Source organism: Anas platyrhynchos, chromosome Z (genome assembly GCF_047663525.1).
Source record: "Anas platyrhynchos isolate ZD024472 breed Pekin duck chromosome Z, IASCAAS_PekinDuck_T2T, whole genome shotgun sequence".
NCBI lineage: Eukaryota > Metazoa > Chordata > Aves > Anseriformes > Anatidae > Anas > Anas platyrhynchos.
The window spans coordinates 44185589-44204695 of NC_092621.1; the positions used below are offsets into that span (position 1 = coordinate 44185589).

The window sequence follows — 19107 nt, forward strand, 5'->3', positions numbered from 1 at the left end:
ATGGGGAAGCATCACAGAAATCCAAAGGAAAAGAAAATTGCAAAAGTACTTTCTAAGAGTTAAAACTAAAAACAGGTCACACGTGCTGTTCTGTTGCTACACTCCTCAAAAAGACTGCTCTGGGTGTGTACATCCCAGAAACTACAAGTCCTGAGAACCAACCATACTGGATATTGTTCTGCGTTAGAAAACTGTTTATGGACTACAAACAGCCCTTTCGCACTCCCGATTCCTTATTTGTTGTTACTGAGAGTCCATCTAAGCTCTCCTGATCTCTTCAGTCTATTTTTGTATGGATTTCCAGAATGGATTGGCTAAATCTACATTAATCCTCAAAAGTTCAAACAGATTTTTTTAAAAGCAGACTGGTTACAGAAACGTTTTAGACGTACTTGGATGTAGGAGAAAAATTATGGCAGCAATTACCCAGGATTAGATTGCCTCATGGGATGGTGAGCCCATGGGGTATTACAGGCTCCAACAACCTCCCACCTTCCCTGCCTTTGCTCTTGAAGTAGCACGGGGGCAATGTAACTAGAAAAGCAGGCAGAGGTAACTCTCAGAGGCTGTCACAGTGCCTCCAACAATGACTTTAACTTGCAGAGTATCTTACTGGTGCACAAGTTTGGAACAAAACTAACTCAGTGGCTTAATTATCCTTGTCATATTATCAGTGTATCACTACATCCTTATCCGTATAATCAGCAGAGTAATACGATGCAGTGACCAGAGACGAACTGCAATTAATCTGGGTCTCAAATCTTATCTGAGAGTTGCTTTTGTGAGGAGTCCAGATTGTGAAGGCTTGCCTCTGCACAGATTTTTTTCTATATCCAGATGCCCTATGAATTCCCCCTGAAAAAGAGTAGGGTTTTTTTTTTTTTGAGATAGGCCATTCACTTCTACACATGTGCACTTTCACTCTTCTTATTTAAGAACAACAACGAAAATTAAAACAAAATCCTGTTATCATTCAAACATCCGTCTAGTTATGTTTAGACAGTTTGTATTACTTGGAAATAGAGCTGAGTGACTCAGGGTTTGGATTTGCATTCATCCCTCCTGGAAAAGGTAAATACCTGCTGTTAATCCCCAGGGAGGGGAATAAAGCTCAGTGCAAGGACTGAGGTTTGTATAACCAGAAAGGGTGAATTTATTACTTGTTCCCCAGGAATCCATGGAGCCGAAAACAAGGGTATGCGTTTGTGTGTGTATGCAAATATTTATGTATGCACAGGTGCATATACAACACACATTTATATATACCCATATATATATAAACACACAAAACAGCTCGGAAATAGTCTTTTCACATATTTTACACCCTGTTGTTAAATAACCACTGATGCTGAAGAGCTTCTTCAGATTAAGGTCCTTAGGAAGGAGAAGGAAGCTCTTCTTCTCTTCCACCACCATTGCCACACTGGGGGTGCTTCTAATTTACGGTGGATGAATTCGTGCCAACTTGGTTGATGACATCTTCTGACAAGTTTTCCAGTAAAACACTTCTCCCTCCTCTTATGTTGCAGAGTTGGAAAACAAGCAATATCTGCGTGGGATGTTTGCTCATGTGTCACAACAAGAGCAAATTCTAAGCTTGCCATGAAGTGGTGCACGGACACATACATGCTCGTTCTAGCACTTCACCTCCTGAGACTTGCTGTTTTCCAGAAGGAGAGAGGAAATAATTCCATTGCACCACCTTTATCTAATGTTTTCTACAGTGACAGCTCCTAGGTTCTCAACAGCAAACTTTACAGATTATTCCAAGCAGGTTGATAGAAATATAGGTGAGAATTAGAGGCCAAGCCAACAAAGGAAACCTCACGATAGGTGTTCACTGCCTCCTCATCAAGAGGAAAACACTGATGAATTGCTTTTTCCTCAACTGCAGGCAGCATTATGCTCACAGGTCGGGGTCCTGCTGGGGAACATCAACCAGCCTGACACCTGCTGGAAAAGCAGGACAGCAATCAGAGACTCCCAGCGGACAGTTCCTTAGTCCAGGTTACAGACGAAGCAGAGGAATAGCTTTACTGGACCTGTTGCTCACTAACACAGATAATATAATTGGGAGAGGGAGTAGGAGAGAGGTCAGGATAGCTGGCAGCCTGGGTTGCAGTGCTCATGCTCTGACAGACTTCATGATCTCAAAGACTGTGGTCTGGGCAAGGAGCGAAGTTAAGACCTTTAACTTTAAGGAAAAAAAAACTTCACCTGTTTAAGGAAATGGTGAATGCAATCCCGTGGGAAACTGCCTTTAGAGTCACTGAAGCAGAATAGTGTTGGCAGCTCTTCAAGGATATTTTTCTTCAAACACAAGAGTTCTTGATCCCCAAGTGCAAGTAATTAGTCAAAGAAGGCATGAGACTAGCATGGCTGCATAAACACCTCCTGGCTGAACTGAAGAGCAAGAAGGAAATGCATAGACACTGGAAGCAGGGACACGCATCTTGGAAACAATATAGGAATGCTGCCCGAGCATGTAGAGATGTGATTAGGAAAGCCAAGGCACAGATGGAACTGAACCAGGTGAGGAATGTGAAAAATAACATGAAGGGCTTCTGCAGGTACATTGGTCAGAACAGGAGGAACAAGGAAAATGTACCCTTCCTGACAAGTCAAAAGATCTAGTGATGACTGACATGGAAAGAGCTGAAGTACTCAACAGGTCTTTGCCTCTGTTTCCACTGGTGATCAATCTTGTCAAATGTCCCAGGTCCCCAAATGTCAAGACAGGGCTTGGGTGAATGAAGTTCCTCCCCTTCCTCCCCTTATAGGAGAAGACTGGGTTAGAGACCATCTGAGGGATCTGAATGTGCCTGAGTCCATGCAACTTGACAAGGTGCTTTCCAAGGTACAGAGGAACTGGAGGACCTAATTGCCAAGCCACTCCATATCATCTCTGAGAAGTTGTGGCAGTCAGGTAAAGTTCCCAGTGACTGGGAAAAAAAAAAAGAAATATCAGCCCTATTTTTAAGAGGGGTAAAAAGAAAGACTCTGCAAACTACTAACCAGTTAGCCACACTTCAATTCCCAGCAAGATCATGGAGCAAAGCCTGCTAACAGCCATGTGGAAACATGTTGAGGCCCAACTAGTTGACTAAAAGGTGCCAACACAGTTGCACCAAGAGCAAATCGTGCCTAACTAACCTGGTGTGCTTCTACAACAGAAGAATTACATCAGTGGAGAAGGGAAGGGTAACTAATGTCAGCTACCCAGACTTCTGCAAAGCCTTTGACACAGTGTCCTGTAACATTCTTACCTCTGAACTGGAAAGGTACGGATTTGGAAGATGATCTAGAGTGTGGATAAGGAATTTGTTGGACAGCTGCATCCAAAGTGCAGTAAATGCCTCAAAGTCCACATGGAAACCAGTAACAAGTGGTGTTACTCAAGGTGCTGATATTAACATCCTCATTAATAATATGCATGATGATGATGATGGGCCGGAGTGCATCCTCAGCAAGTATGTGGATGACACCGAGCTGTGTGGTGTAATTGATACAGCAGAGGGAAAGGATACCACCCAGAGGGATCTGGATGGGCTGGAAAAATGTACTCAGGTGGTCCTCTGACTACTCTCAGCTAAATACTCCTGGCAACAGTGAGAAAGTTATATTAATGGTTTACTGACACATCTAAGGTGGTGTCTGTAACACAAAGAAAATACAAAATAAAACAGTTAGTGGTAACCATACTTGCTGTTATTTAAGTATGTATGTTTACTTTCTTCACAAAGGACTTTCAAGCCTCTTGCAACACTGCACTGTCAAGAGCATCAACACTAAAGGCTGTTCTAACCCTTCTGGTGTCTCCCACTTCTATTATCTTTGGCTGAGGACGCCACAAAATGTGCAATGCATTTAGAAATAAACATCAACCATTACGCCTGCTAAGGAAGGAAACACAAATGTATCTCTTGGTGCAGTTTCTTGTTTTCCTCGAGTTTTAAAACATTAGTGTACAGGTAAGAAAACCGGAGGGCAACCCAGGGTAGCTCTGTTGATGCCTTACGGAGACAGTAGAGATATTACTCTGAAGTGCTATCACTTGCAGCTTTAATACTTCATATTCAAAAGCTGATGAAATGCAGCAGTAAAAAAAAACAACAACAACAACCAAAAAAAATAGATTTTGTCTTATTCTGTGTGTTTCTTTCTTTTTCTTCCCCCCAAGAAATTTCTGTTAAGTTTTCTCCATTGCAGTCTGCTGATGAAGTCTTTACCAATCTGAGGGCTATAATCATAATCACAGAACGTTTGGGTTAGAAGCCCACCCAATTCCAACCCCTTTCCATGGGCAGGGACACCTCCCACCAGCCCCATCCAGCCTGGCCTTGAACACCTCCAGGTATGGCGCATCCACAGCTTCTCTGGTCAGCCTGTGCCAGGGCTTCACCACCCTCTGAGTAACAGATTTCCTCCTAACTCCTTTTTAGGAGTTAGACATCAGGAAGAGGTTCTTCACTGAGAGGGTGGTCGCATGCTGGAACAGGCTCCCCAGGGAAGCAGTCACTGCATCAGTGTGGTGCCTGTCAGAGTTCAAGAAGCGTTTGGACTGTGCCCTTAGTCATAGGTCTGAATTTTCGGATAGACCTGTGTGCTGCCAGGAGTTGGACTCAATGATCCTTATGGGTCCCTTCCAACTTGGGATATTCTATGATTCTATGATTAGTTTAAAATCATTAATAATGTGGATTCAACGTTCATTTTCTAAACATTATGATAATTTATGTTAAACATTTTGCCACACAAATGTTGACCATACCCCCATTAGCTTGCACATTTGAGCAACCTTACACTATTGCAGAGAGCATGATGGCAAATCACAGTCTCATTGTAAAGTGTGGCTAGAACGGGACCTACCTTCTCTTCCTGATGTGCTCTGTTGGCATTTTCCATCTGGAAGCTATGCAAGGACTGGATTTTATCAATCTGCTCTCTCTGCTTCTCCAGCTCTCCCTGGAATTCATTCTTTTTGAGCTCCACGGCGCCTCTCTCCGCTGCTGCTCTGCGGACTTTGCTTTCCAACCCAATGATCCGACTCTGAGGAGGAGCACATTAGCAAAAGACAAAGAGAAATGTTTCCCCTCTGAGACCGTTTTAAAAGGATCATGCTTTCAAACTTCACATAGGCAGAACTGGAATAGGTAACGAGTAAACTCACTTTGCTTTTTACTGGACCTTTCTTCTATTCTTTCACAGAACACCTAACTTCAGAGAATACAACAAACAATACTAATGTCATCCAAACATTTCCTCAGTTGGTTATACCTGTCAGCCACCTGTAAGCACACACACACACACACACAATAGCCTTACATAAATTATTGGTAACTCATATTCTGTAGCAGCCAACAAAATTTCAGTCAAAGATCATCAAATAAATACAGAGCTGTCTAAGTGCTTATGGTTTAAAAAAAAAAAAAAAAAGCACAAACAAAAGCCACACCAAAACAAAAACAAAAGAAACACATTAAAAATATGTTTACAATCTTTCTGAAGTACAAGGTCAAAACATTTCTCAAAATGCCCATTCTGACATCACTTCAGTTTCTAGTGTTGAACCTAAACTTACTCAGTGGGAAAAAAATCACCTCTCAAATCACCAACAATTTTCACTTAAGACCATGGACAAAATGGACGGAGGACAGCACCATCCAACGTACACTTAAATAACTGACATATAGCTGTTACACAAAGACACAATGCTCATTTATAAACAGAAAATTATTGTTCTTGACTGCTCAAAAAGCAGTTACAAGATGAAAATTCAAGACCATCAAATACTACACACACAAATGGGGTAAAGGAATTAAGCCAGGTGCTGTCAAGGTCTATTTCTTTTAAAGGATTCATTTAGGTTCACAGGACATTCTTTCTAAATTTTTTGCATTAAGTGGCTTATGGGCAGTAAGGAGGAATATGAAGACCCCCCCCCCACACACACAAAATTAGACAGGATTTACCCAGTCATAAAGACCTGGGGATTCTTGGTAGATAAAAAGAAATGAATATAATAAGAACCGTGCATCTACCAAGACTGACAGGAGATGGATTAAATCTTACATCACAGAATGCTGCATATTACTGCCTGCCTACTCCACTTCACTGCCACTGCAAGAGAATGGAGAGGAGGAGGGAAAAAAAATATTAAAAAAAACTTGTAGTTTGGCTGGAAGAGCGAAGAAAAAGCACTTATTCCGTGTTAGTCATAATAGCAGCAAAGTCTTGCCAACAAATGAATGGGCTATATGACTGTTTTATGAGTGTTTTAAAAGCTCCATTCATAGCTTTGGATGTGCTTTTATTTTAGTCGGAGTGCATGACTGCACAGAAGTGAAAGTATTTTCAGTCGTGTTCTTTGGGGAAAGTGCACAAGATGATACAGTAAATCAGTAACAGTAAACGGGATTTTATGTCTGTACTTTACTGAGACCAAGATAGGCTGGTATGCTGGCTCATTTTCCTATCAGCTGCCCCGTGATCGTGCAGCAAAGCCTCAGTATTACTGTCGCAGCTACAGACAGCTGGTAGACACCATCCTCAGGCCCCTCGCTACAGGAAAGAGGAGAGATGACCAAGTTTCCAGAAGAAATGACATCATACCCTGTCACCACAGGAAAACTAAGACATTCCCTCAACTGCATGGCCCAAGATGTGCCCTGCTTGAAGAGTGTCAGCTGCGGGGTGGAACAGCAATGCAGTTCCAACAGCCATCAACTCAGTGTTAAAATTAAGTTCAATTAAAAAGAAAATAATTTCACAGAATTTCACAGAATTTCTAGGTTGGAAGAGACTTCAAGATCATCGAGTCCAACCTCTGACCTAACACTAACAAGTCCTCCACTAAACCATATCCCTAAGTTCAACATCTAAATGTCTTTTATAATAACTTAACAGAAAAACTTGGGAAGAGCTCTCATAAGGCATGTTTAATCACCAGACTTTAAATTTTCAGGTTTTTGCTGTTGCTAATTGTTAAAGAAAAAGAAAGAAAAAAGAAAGGAGAAAGGGGAGGGAGTAGAGAGTTGAATTCTCAACTTCAGAATGTGCAGTCCAGTAAGGATAACAAACCCAAGCTCAACAGACACAGAAAACAGTCTCCACTACAACACAGCAGAGTAATTATTTCCATGTGAGTTGTGTGCCTTCTTTAGGAACAATTTCTAACAAATACAAATTCAGATTTCTCAATGCCATTTCTGAACAAGCTAGATTTCTCTGTCCTTGGTGGGAAAGTGTGTGTGCATCCTTATTCGTCTAACATCTATCAAAAGAGGTCAATCTTACTTTATGCTAAAAAAACAGGAGTCACCTGAACAGCCATATAGGAAAATAATTTATGGAGATGAGCAAATTACAGAGGCCCACTCAGAGCCAAGTTGCAATGTGCTCTGAGGAAAAAAAAAAAAAAAAGAAAAACAACAGGATGCCACATCTACAAACTGAAACAGAACAAACCAGCTGAATGCCACATGTGTGCAGAAGTTACAGGCACCATATGTAGGTCTTCAGGTTTTGGGTCCCCCTTACCAACAGACAGGCATTCCTCCCATTTCCCCGTCTCCCTCCGCTGATGAGCATCAGCTGTAACATTTGTGTAAATCCCTAAAGCAAGTCAAAGTTCCTAGCTCACCATACGCAGAGGAAGCATTCTTCTTGCTGTGGACTACCTTTATTAACCACACACGTGCAAGACCACGTGCAGACCACCAGGAACATTACCTGCAGATCCACATTGCGAGAGCTTGCAACCCAGTAATTGAAACCCAGAACGATGATGCAAGCCAGGAGCGCGGCCACGAGAAGAGGTGGAGACTTCATCCCTTAGCAGCTGTTTCCTAGACCTACAACTTCAAAAAAAAAAAAAAATTAACAAAAACACATGACCACAACAGTGTAGAAATCTGCAAATTAAAATACATGTCTTATATCGCATCCTCCACAATCGAGATTTTACTGTAGTAATGCAGCAGCTCTCAGCTGAATGGACTACACCATGCAAGGAAGGCGTTCCGCCCAGGTGCAGAACTGGGGGTCTTCAAGGAGAGGTTGGACGTGGTGCTCAGGGACATGGTTTAGTGGGTGACATTGGTAGTAGGGTGATGGTTGGACCAGATGGTCTTGGCAGTCTTTTCTTTTCCCAACCTTACTGATTCTATATAAAAATATATGATTCTATAATGATTCTATATAAAAATATAAATAAATAAAGTTAAGCAAACACTCTGTTGATTTCAATGGGAAATCGTACCAAGTGATGTTTCTCTTGATACTCAGCTCTCTTCTGCTCCTAACAACAACAACAAAAAAACACAACTTGCTTTAATAAGCGGGGTTTAACAAACAAAGATTACCAATTGCTGTTGGGCCTTGGTTTATTCTGTAGAGCTGCCTATTCCAACATGAGACGAGGGCAAAGGGCAGCTGCAATTCTGTTTGCAACAGGCCATAATCTCCCCGTGATGTGATAAAATCTGGGCTTACTGGATGCAATAACACCTAGCTCAACGAATCCTCAAACTGTACTGGGAACCTTGGGCACAGTTCGTAATACCCGCTGCTCTCTTGCAAACTGGTATCAACCTTTTTTCTCTCCTTTTTGTACTACTGCAGACAAAAGCCAGCAAAAACAAGCATGGAAGATCGAACAGCAAACACTGATGTATTGCAAGACACTAACTCAACATGAAATGGGTGCATTTACTGTTAAAACACCGCACAGTCTCTCAAGTGAATGCTCTTAAAAATGACTTCTTTTTCCCTATGAATGCAATTTACAGGCTGCAATGTATTTATAAATTAATAAATGGTAGCAACTCTCAAAGGGTTTATGTTGGGACATACAGTGTAATCACAGGGGAGGAAGAAAATGTCAGCAGCTCACAGGGAACAGAGATGTTGATATTACTCTATTCCCAGTGCTTAGGTCCCACAACAGCTCACCTACACTTAATGTGTGCACACATCCAGAGCAAAACCCACTCTGGAAGACTCCTCTTTGGATTCAGCGTAAGACACAACCTTTCTTCACCTTTCCCCAGCAGGAATTGCACAAGACTGTCAGTCCGGTCAGTGCTTCAAGTCTATTTGCTCATTTGAAAACAGCGTGTGAGTTTATCTATTTATTTGGGGACGGGCACCGAGCGGCAGAAAGCAGCTTCCTGAAGTGCCAGCTCTTCACTCGTGCCGCACCTTGTCCAGCAGCTGGCCAAGTTGTAAGCCCGTGCTCCTGAGGAGCAGGTGAAGCACACCAAGCACACAGCTGCACGGGGCCAGCACCCCAAGTCCAGGTTTCTGCTAAGGATCCAGCGGTCGCACACTGCGCAGCCCTGACGGTGGCCACAGGGCCACATGCAAGGCAAGGACAGGGTGAGGAAGAGGCACGAATTTTAGTCATAGAGCACAAAATCAAGATGCAGTGGACTAAATCACACACATACAGATACGTACACATTTCCAACACTAGGCTAAGGATTATGGAAAGATGAACACCATTGTACAGATTGTTCTTCCTGCTGTGCCACGTTAAGAGGAGTGTCTGAGATTTACACAGCATCCTTGTCTCCACAGGCTCCCCAAACCTAGAACTGCAGATATCCAGAGTGGAAAAAACAACTTGCAGGAAATGGGGATGACCACATCAGCTAAGAACAAAATAATCCATTTTTGCTTACCAGAATACCACAAACATAAAATACTTCTACAAATAAAATACTGCGCTTCAAAAAAATGTATACCAAAATCCACCATGAAGTCATCAGTATCCTGTTATTCGTTGTAAACGTATAAGTTGGCACACTTGAAAACACGGAAAAAATTACCAAATATAAACTGCAATATGTAGTGCGTCATTCCAAGCATTACTTGAATAAAATAATTGGTATTTTCCTCCTGTTGGTCAGACGTAGGGGAAGCAATACATCTTATCAGCTACAGAAGCTTGCACTGCAAATTAACTACTGTTTAGACTAGATGTTTAGCTCCAAAAGACTTGGCAGTAGAGCAATTACACAAAGGACACACGATTAGTCCAGGGCACACCTCAAAGCACAGGTGCAAAACGTTACACACCTACCCAGCCTGCAAACTGAGCAGCCTGAATGCCCTTCCTGCTGCTCTCAGCTGCTAAAAGCTGGGAAGCAAGCATTGATTTCAGTAAAGCACGCTCAACTTCCATACATTTTTCCCCTCTAGGAAACCTGGTGTCGTTTGCCTTTATTAATTTATGTTAATGGAGAATATGTTTTAGAGCCACCAGAAGGGAAGGCAAAAGGGAGAGTAAAGGGGGGAGACGCACAGAAGGACCTTCTATCTGACCAGTGCAGACACAAAGCATAACCTCGGCTGCAGTATCGCTATTCCCTCCCTCATCACCCTAAAAATAAAATCTCCGTAACTTTCTACCAGGGATACACACACGTGTTCTGGTGGAAAGATAAGCAAATCAGCTCAGTAAATACACTGATATGGAAATGTATTTGTCACGCTGTTCTCCAGGAAATACCTGGTTTGGCACAGCGATTTGCGTTGAAGAGAAAGCACGTTTCTGATTTTAGGGGGTAAGAAAGTGCTTTCACTGAACACGAAGCCATCCCTCTCTCAGACCCTCAGCCTGAGCACACCCGTCCCTTACAGCCGGCACGCAGGCAGCTGCCACCAAGCAGCCTCAGCACGGACAGCCCACGGACACACCAACTCCAGACAAAGACCGGCTCTCAGCTCTTCCCTTCCCCCCGCAGGGCACCGCAGCCCCCGCCGCACCCCCGCGGCCCGGCCCGGCCCGGCCCGGCCCGGCCCGGCTGCCCCCAGACCCCGGCCCCCGGCCCCGCGGCTCCCCCAGGCCGGGGCCCCGCAGCGCGGCGGAGGCCGCGGCTCCGCTCCCCCCCCCCGCCGCCGCCTTCCTCTCACCTCACCGCCGCTGCCGCTGCCGGGCTGGCCCCGCCGGAGCAGGAAGGCGGCCGCCGCCTCGCCGGGGAGGGCGGCGCTGGCAGGGCAGGGCCGGGCAGAGGGCATGGAGGCTTTCCGCCACCCCCTTCCCCCGGTGCTGGATGTCGGTGCTGGCGTGTGGCGGTGTTGGGGGAGCGGGGGGGGAGCAGCCCGGCACCGCGCTGCCCCAGCGCAGCTCTGGGGGGAGAGGTGGTTGTGCTGAGATGCATGTGCTGAGCTGAGCTGGGGCCATTAAAAAAGGTAAAACAATAAAAAAGTGATTTATGGCTGAACGTGTAGCTCAAACTTTAAAAAAAGAATCATCTTGCGCCATCAGAAGATAGCACTGAACATGGTCATAAAATCACAATAACCCGAGTTGGAAGGGACCCACAAGGATCATCAGGTCCAACTCCTGGCTCCACACGGGTCTGCCCAAACATTCAGACCTATGACTGAGAGCACAGCCCAAACACTGCTTAAACTCCGACAGGCTCAGTGCTGTGACCACGTCCCTGGGGAGCCTTTTCCACTGTGCAACCACCCCCTCGGTGAGGAACTTCCCAATATCCAGCCTGACCCTCCCCTGTCGCAGCCTGACACCATTCCCTCGGGTCCTATCACTGATCACTAAAGAAAACAGATGGACGCCTGCCCCTCTGCTCCCCCTCATGAGGAAGCTGCAGGCCACCATGAGGTCCCCTCAGCCTCCTCTTCTCCAGGCTGAACAGGCCCAGTGCCCTCAGCCGCTCCTCACACATCTTCCCCTCTAGGCCCGTCACCATCTTTGTAGCCCTCCTCTGGGCACTCTCCAGCAGTTTCACATCCTTTCTGCAGGATGTGGTGCCCAGACCTGCACACAGTACTCGAGTACTGCGCTGTCACACCAGCGCAGAGTAGAGTGGGACGATCATTTCCCTCAACCAACCAGCAATGCCATGCTTGATCCTTCTGTTCCTGGAAGACTACTTTAAAATGATCGGAGTAAGATGTGCATTTTAGCATTTTCACCAGAGATAACTTTTTTTTTTTTTTTTTTTTTTTAACAATATGTACAAAACTTTTGTCTAGGTCAGAAACACATTTTTGTTGCAAGTTCAAAGCCATGTTGGAGCGCATCTCTCTTCTCATCTAGTTAGGGACATATGTAATTTCCTGACTGGGAGCAATTTGCTCTTTATTTATTTTTAAGGAAAAGTGGACCCTTCTTTGCACATGCAAAGCCTAGAGTTATAATTTGACTAAAAACAGGGCTTCGATGTTTAGGGAACTGAATTGTTTGCCAAGATTCATAGAAACACAATGGCAGTCAGAAAATGGCTCATTTGTCTTTGTAAGTAAGACAAGAAAGATGTTAAAAATAAACACCGATAAAAATATTAATTAGGAATCATTGTGCAAGCAGAAAATGTGAGGACTGTCTGCAGCTGGGACCACTCATTGACTAATTTTGCCCTGCTTCCTTACAGGCAGCCAAGACTTCTGGAGACATAACCCCATTATTTTCCCTTTCTCGGGAGATTGTCTTGATGAGTAGCTGTTCTGTCCAAAAGGATCAGGAATAAAAAGTCCCTCAGATACAGAAATAGCTGACAGGTCTCAAAAGCTAATTGACTATAAAGCCCATTTTCAATAGCAAGAGTGAAGGTTTCAAGTCCAGCACTGTCTGCAGAATGCATCCAATGAGAATAAATTAAGTTAATTGAGTTCAGAAACTACAGCACTATGCAGTTTGCAAAAAGTGATTCTATGAACATTTAAGGACATTAGCAGTTACAGAACCAGTTAGCAGTATTTATCAGTAGTCATCACCTACCAATGTTTTAGAAAATATTAGTAACAGATACGGACAGAGAGGTAGTTGTAAAACCATCAGATGCTGCAGAGGCTCTTATGTTAAATAAATAAATAAATACATACATGTTTTATTTAAGTTTCATAGTAATCATTACTTTCCCTATTAACTAATGCTCTAGACTACAACTATAACCAGTCTTGCATAAAAATTGGTAGAAGATGCAAAATTAGTAAAATTGTGTCTTTATTTTAAAAAATGAATAGCTGTGCATTTAAAGAGAGAAGTGAGAAAAATACAAGTTTTGTCTTTACATGCGAATGTGGTAAAGCAGAAAAATTCTTGAAAGAAAACCACCCATTCTGGTTTAGAGGAACAAAATGGATGGCACATAGCAGTCGGACAGCTCAGCATGATTTTCTGATTCCTATAGATGCACAATACCACCATGGTCTTTCAGAACTATGTCCTAACACTTATTTGGAGCCAACAGAAATGCACTTATACATATGCTAAACTGCAGAGAAGTAACTCAGCAAGATCTCTTGGGACCAGTACTAGAAGTAGTAAACTTGATAAAGGTCTGTTTATATGAGCTTCAACCCAGAGCAGAGCTGGTGCTGAGAGTGAAGCCCAATTTGTGATTGAAAACACTAAGGACTGAAAATGAGTTTTGGTGACTTACTACTGCTGAAATACTATGCATGAGAAATGTCATCTAGAAGTAAAGTTTTTTGCAGAAAAGTGCTGGACGTGGATTGCCTGTGTAATTTTTGTTTGTTTGTTTGTTTGCAAACATTTGTGAAAATCAAAACTAGAGGTTACATTGAAGAAAATTAGATGTGCTTTGAGGAATAGGAATTAAAAAGACTCAAACTTGTATAATAATAGTTATTTATCATGAAATTAACCTGAAACACAACAGTAGATGTGTGAACATTGGCATACACATGTATATAGCTGGCATACTAATGAAACCAGGATGCATTCACACAGAAAAAGTCAGCATATCAGTCAATAGTAGGGAAAAAAAAAGTTTTATCCATGTCATAAATATTAAAACTGACGGATGTGCACAGTTTTTTTTATCTAACATGAAGAGTTGCCCTGTGAGAAAGAACAGGAAGCAGCACAAGCCTTTATCATAGGAGTTCTGCTGTGTTGCTAGGGCTCTGCATTGGAACTTCACTGTAAACATCAGGCTTTGACAGATGTTAAAATTTCCTTTAAAAGAAAACAACTGAGGTACAACGTACTTTGCAGCTGATGACATGGAGATAGTGTATCCACTCTTTCTTGAACATTTGGAGAAATAACTCAGGAGAATTAATCCGTGTGAGAGGATTGTTCTGAAGCATAGAAGTACTAAGTTTTCAGGGAGTGACTGATGTACAGCCTGCCTGACATGTACAATCCACAGCTGTTAGATACTACCAGCCCGGTGTTAATGTGTTTGTGCTTAATGTAATGGTTCTGATAATGAGCAAAATGAGCAAAATGAGCATTAATGAGCAAAAGTAATGCTAAAAATAACAACACCTCTTTGATATCTTAGAAAATGCCTTCTAATTTTGCATTGTGCCTTCCTCATTACCTGAAGCACAAGGCTGCAAATTGTTTACCTTTCTAATATATGGGAAAAGAGAGACAACATTTTTAAGTGCCACATTGTGACTATGCAGGATGGGTTAGTCAGGCCCTTGTGAATAAGCTCTTCTTGAATAGTTCAGGCTTGTCTAAGATTTTATTAGTTATTTAAGATGTAATACATCAGGGGCATGAACTTACAGTACATCTCAAACATAAAGTGTTTTATTTTTCATTACATGCATACAATATTGTATGTTACCTGAATTCATGAGTGCCTGTAAAACGAACTGTGTGACCTGCTGATCACGCAGGTAGCTGATCTTTTCTGTGATTTGCATTGTTTAAATACATGTGAGAGATCAAATTGTAGCCTATGTTTCAAATTCCATAGGTTTCTGCCTACTTGTGAGGAAACACATATATTTAAGTTGCACAGTTTTGCAGATATTCATTCCTTGCAAAACTAGTAGTTTAATACACTTGATCCTGGGGAGACCACTCACAAATGTACTTACCTTTTCTCCTGACCTTTGTTATGGTTGTTTGTACATACATACAAGTACATGGGTAATACTTGACTGCTGTAAACAAATTTCCCCATGAACATTAGAGCATCCCTATTTGAATACATATCTGATACAGATTGTTAGATGTGAGCTGCACCTCTCTGGTCACCTCTCCAATATTTCCAGAAGCTCTGCCTCTTCATTCAAAAAAAAAAAATAGTAAAAGTTTTGTTCCAGCAGCATTAGTCAGGCACAAAAACATTGGTCTAGCAGAGAGTGAACAGATTTTAGGAAATCTGATTCTAATCCTATCCCTGACATTGATTTCTGTGCAGCCCTGATTATGTCATTTAAAATCCTAGGTTGGAAAATAAATATCTATCTCACAGACTGGGAAAAGACATACAGCTGGTGCAGAGTAAGTTTCAGTATTTGCTTTTCACTTTTAAATATATACATACATATAAATATGAATATTGTGCCCTTGGATAAAACAAAATTTAAAATCAAATGTAATTTTAAATATTTCCCTTAGTACTGTGTGATGACTGTGTATCTCACCTTTTAAAAGTCCTTGAACTGGCAGTACTTCAGAAGATATCTCATGTCCTTACTGCAACACAAGGATTTAAAAGTATTTTCTTGTGGATGTTTTTTATAGAAATCTTTTTATGGATTTTTTCATAGGTTAGTTATTGAAACTTGGTAGTGTTTCTTCTCATTATGAAAACACAATACATATAAAAAAGTAAGTCACAAAAACTAACGAAAAATACAGTGTCTTACAATTACAAGATGCTGAAGAACTGTAAGAGTAACTCCAACTTCAGGCCTGGATGAAGCAAAACAAGATTTAGGGCATTATTTAATTTTGAGTCACCTTTTTGGTTACACAGAAGAACATCATAATGATAGACTTGTTCTAACTATCCAGGTTGAATGCATTTCAAGCACAAACCTGCTGCTCCTCTGCCCCCCAAAACAAAACAAAGTAAAACAACAACAACAACAACAGCAATAAAGAAAAAGGATTAAGGCAGAGAGGAGTCAAGTGCAAGGACAATCTGTCCAAGTAGATCCTACACTTACCCTGGGATTCTGGAATTTAACTGGAACTATTGAACTATGATGTCAACTAGCCTCACTTTTCCTGCAGGATAATCCTGTCCTTCTGAAAGCCAAAGACGTTTAGTCACTCACATGTTAAAGGCCAAGATTTTATCTTGTGTCTTTTCTAGTCAGAACTTCTTTTCAAGGATTGATGGGAAAAAAGATCTTAAAACACCAGATGTTTAAAAAAAGAAAAAATAAATAAAAAAAGCTTTGCTTCATTAGAGGTGCTGATTGCACTTTTGACATCAGCAGGTTTGCTATGCTCTTCACTTCTTCCACTCCAAAGCAAAGTGAGAAAGAGGATTTAAAATCAACAAGTTTTCATGTATACATCTTACCTAACAAGTTTACTACTGTATAATAGCAACTGAAATAGATCTAACTTCTTCCTTATCAGTCTCTTTTCTGCTTCATCCTCAAAGACTTTTTTTTCCTTTGTAATACTATTTTACCTCTCCTGTTACCCGACAGAGAAGGAGCAACTCTCAAGACTTTGTAGAGAAATGGATAGAAATAGATAACCTTGAACCATTTGTTTCTTTCCTAATATGCTTGTTTTTTTTTTTGTTTGTTTGTTTGTTTGTTTTGTTTTGTTTTGTTTTGTTTTCTTGCCAAATGGTAAGCTAAAACAGTCCAACTGTCAATATCCTTTCACTAAAAAATAAAACTGAAAATAATGAAAAAACTAAAGCATCATTTGACCTCGCCAAAGCTACTGAAAATTTTCTGGTAGAACAAGATGGTCAAATCCAGTCATGAGACCATTTTCTGGAGATCCATAATCAAAGTAATGTCAGATTGCTACCAACCAGCACAGTTGCAAAACTTCAGACTACTAGAGAAAGATGCTAGACATGTTTTAGTATGAGTAGAGTCAACTGTTTTACCATACTATTATTCCCAGAGATCCCAAACAACAGGCATGTAACTCCCCAGAGCATCCAATGAAGTTAAGTTTTAATGCGTTCCTTTTTTTCCGTATGTCATTAACTTAATTTGCCATACATCTCTGTTTCCTCCTGCCAGTCTCATCTCCTTGAGGATCCTGTCTTTTAAGGTCTGATTCTTTGAAGAGAGAGTACAAATTCCCTGGAGGTGTTTAAGGAAAGGACTGATGTATATTAGGGACATGGCTTAGTGGTAATGTTGGTGGTAGGTGGATTGTTGGACCAGATGATCTTGGAGGTCTTTTCCAACCTTAATGGCTGTGATTCCCTTGAACATGTGGTCTAGTGTGAATAAATTAATATTTATACTTTAAGCATCCAAAAGATTTATAAAATTATCAAAAACAATTAACATGAAACAAAATAGTTTTTTTTTTTTTTTTTTTTTTTTTTTTTTTTTTTTTTTTTGTCGTTGTTTGCTATTAATATTTCATTAAGTCAGGGCTATATACCAGAATCAGAAAGGACTGAAATGCTGAGGGCAGTGGCTGGGAGATGAATGATCTCCCTTACCCCCTGTCACCTCTTCTCAAGGGAGAGCATCTAGAGTCCATGCTGCATTCTTCAGGGGTGCAGAGCACATTATAGGATATAAAAAAATACATTTGTAACATGTTTCTTAATAGCAGACAAAAAGTAATATGATCTTTTCTTCTGCACAATATATATGCATATATTTGTTCTAAGTGCATGCTGACTTATGTGTATGTTCACAGGGTCTGTTTTCACATTAAAAATAATTACAGGCTCCCCCGTCACTAGATGTTGTTCTGTAGCCTGCATTTTACAGCATGTACACTTAATGACCTCCTTTGGCCTTGAAAATATGCCTCCAACAAATCTTCCACTAAAATGGGTGCAGGCTGAAGCAATGAGTAAAAACTGACACTTACACAAATCAATTCATTTACATAATGAAAGCAATGAAGTGAGAATTTTCTAGTTAGAGTTTTCTAGTGAGAATTTGCGAGAAAAGATTGACACTTTCTGTAAAGATCAAGCAGCACACATAATGTTCTGCATATTTTAATTCTTTCACTCCTTAGAACTGGATTTTCTTACAGTGCTTTGTATTGAGGTGGAGTTCAGCTGCTAATTGGAAATAGGAGTAATTATGTGCTCACATAGGAATTAGTGAATTAGGAATTAGGTAGTATTTTCTACTTCCATTTTAAAAGAAATGCACTCAGTGAGTGTTTCACCTGGATTCCAACACATCTCTTTGTTTGCAGACATAGACACTCTCAAGTTAGGTTATTGCTTTGTCATGTTAAAAAAAAAAAAAAAAAAAAAAAAAAAAAAAAAAAGGCATGCACAAACAAAACAATAACAAATAGGAATCAGGGAGTGGTTTATTTCCCACTGCAGCAGTCCCCAGAGGGGCTGTCAGCTGAAATCTGACTGCAGTCCTGCATTACTGAAGCACAGGCATACCATCACAGGCAGATGATAAAAGATTTTCTCTGCCCTTCCCAGTTTTTTTATACTCTCTGAGTTCCTCTGAATAACCCTGGATGCTGGCCCTGGGCGTAGCTTCTCCAAATGGCATCATCACTGTGGCTTCTGCAGCTCTGGAGGGTTTGCCTCAAAGTATCAGCTCTCCTGCTTAATTGCACAGCCTCATTTAGGGAAAATGCCCAATATGCCCTGATATGAAAACGTACTGCTGCATGGGGAATCTGGGCTAACTGCAAGACTTACAATTAGACAGTGATGTCTCTGTAAAACGGCGTAAAATAAACATGCACTCGGTAGGTGCAGTAAAAAAGCACCTTAGCAAAGAACATTTTGTCTTTGGGAGCTGGTTGTATTAGGTTTGTCCTCCTAGCAAGAGCACTGAGAAGTTTAGTTTACCAGGGGTAGCACATGGCTAGTCCAATATTCATAAAACAGGGTAAAGGTTACAAAAATTCTCCCCAGATCTTGAATGTCCACCCAGCCAACAACGGCCTCAGTCTGCATTCTTTAGAAAAAACATCAGTGGCACAAAGCTGCAATTCTGCGAGGAAGGGAAGTGGTAGCTAACATGGTAACTGTGTACAGTTTGGGCTAACATATTACTCACTTCAACTTACAGGAAGGTAGGCCACATATAGATCATTTTCTCATTTCTTTGTGCCAGGGTTCACACTGTGCAGCGGGCTATGGTAACATACGATAGGGTGTCTCTCTAATCACCTGCCAGGCACAGCATTTTGCTCTGGCATTGCACTTTGGTTCA

The 19107-nt window shown here is 41.5% G+C and overlaps 1 protein-coding gene across 3 annotated transcripts in view; it reads right to left on the minus strand.

Annotated features, from left to right (window-relative positions):
- The window catches only part of GOLM1 (golgi membrane protein 1), a 28971-nt gene extending 17888 nt beyond the window's left edge, over nt 1-11083 (minus strand). The window contains exons 1-3 of one of the 3 annotated variants that reach the window (XM_027446959.3): nt 10918-11083; nt 7732-7853; nt 4870-5049 (exon numbers count right to left, since the gene is read on the minus strand). In XM_027446959.3, the coding sequence (XP_027302760.2) occupies nt 4870-5049; nt 7732-7830 (279 nt within the window). In that variant the 5' untranslated portion in view covers nt 7831-7853; nt 10918-11083. Of the gene's footprint in view, nt 1-4869; nt 5050-7731; nt 7860-9459; nt 9575-10917 lie in introns of those variants that run through there. The other 2 variants (XM_038171480.2, XM_072031549.1) reach the window with 2 other exon arrangements.
- Nucleotides 11084-19107: the final 8024 nt, after the last annotated feature.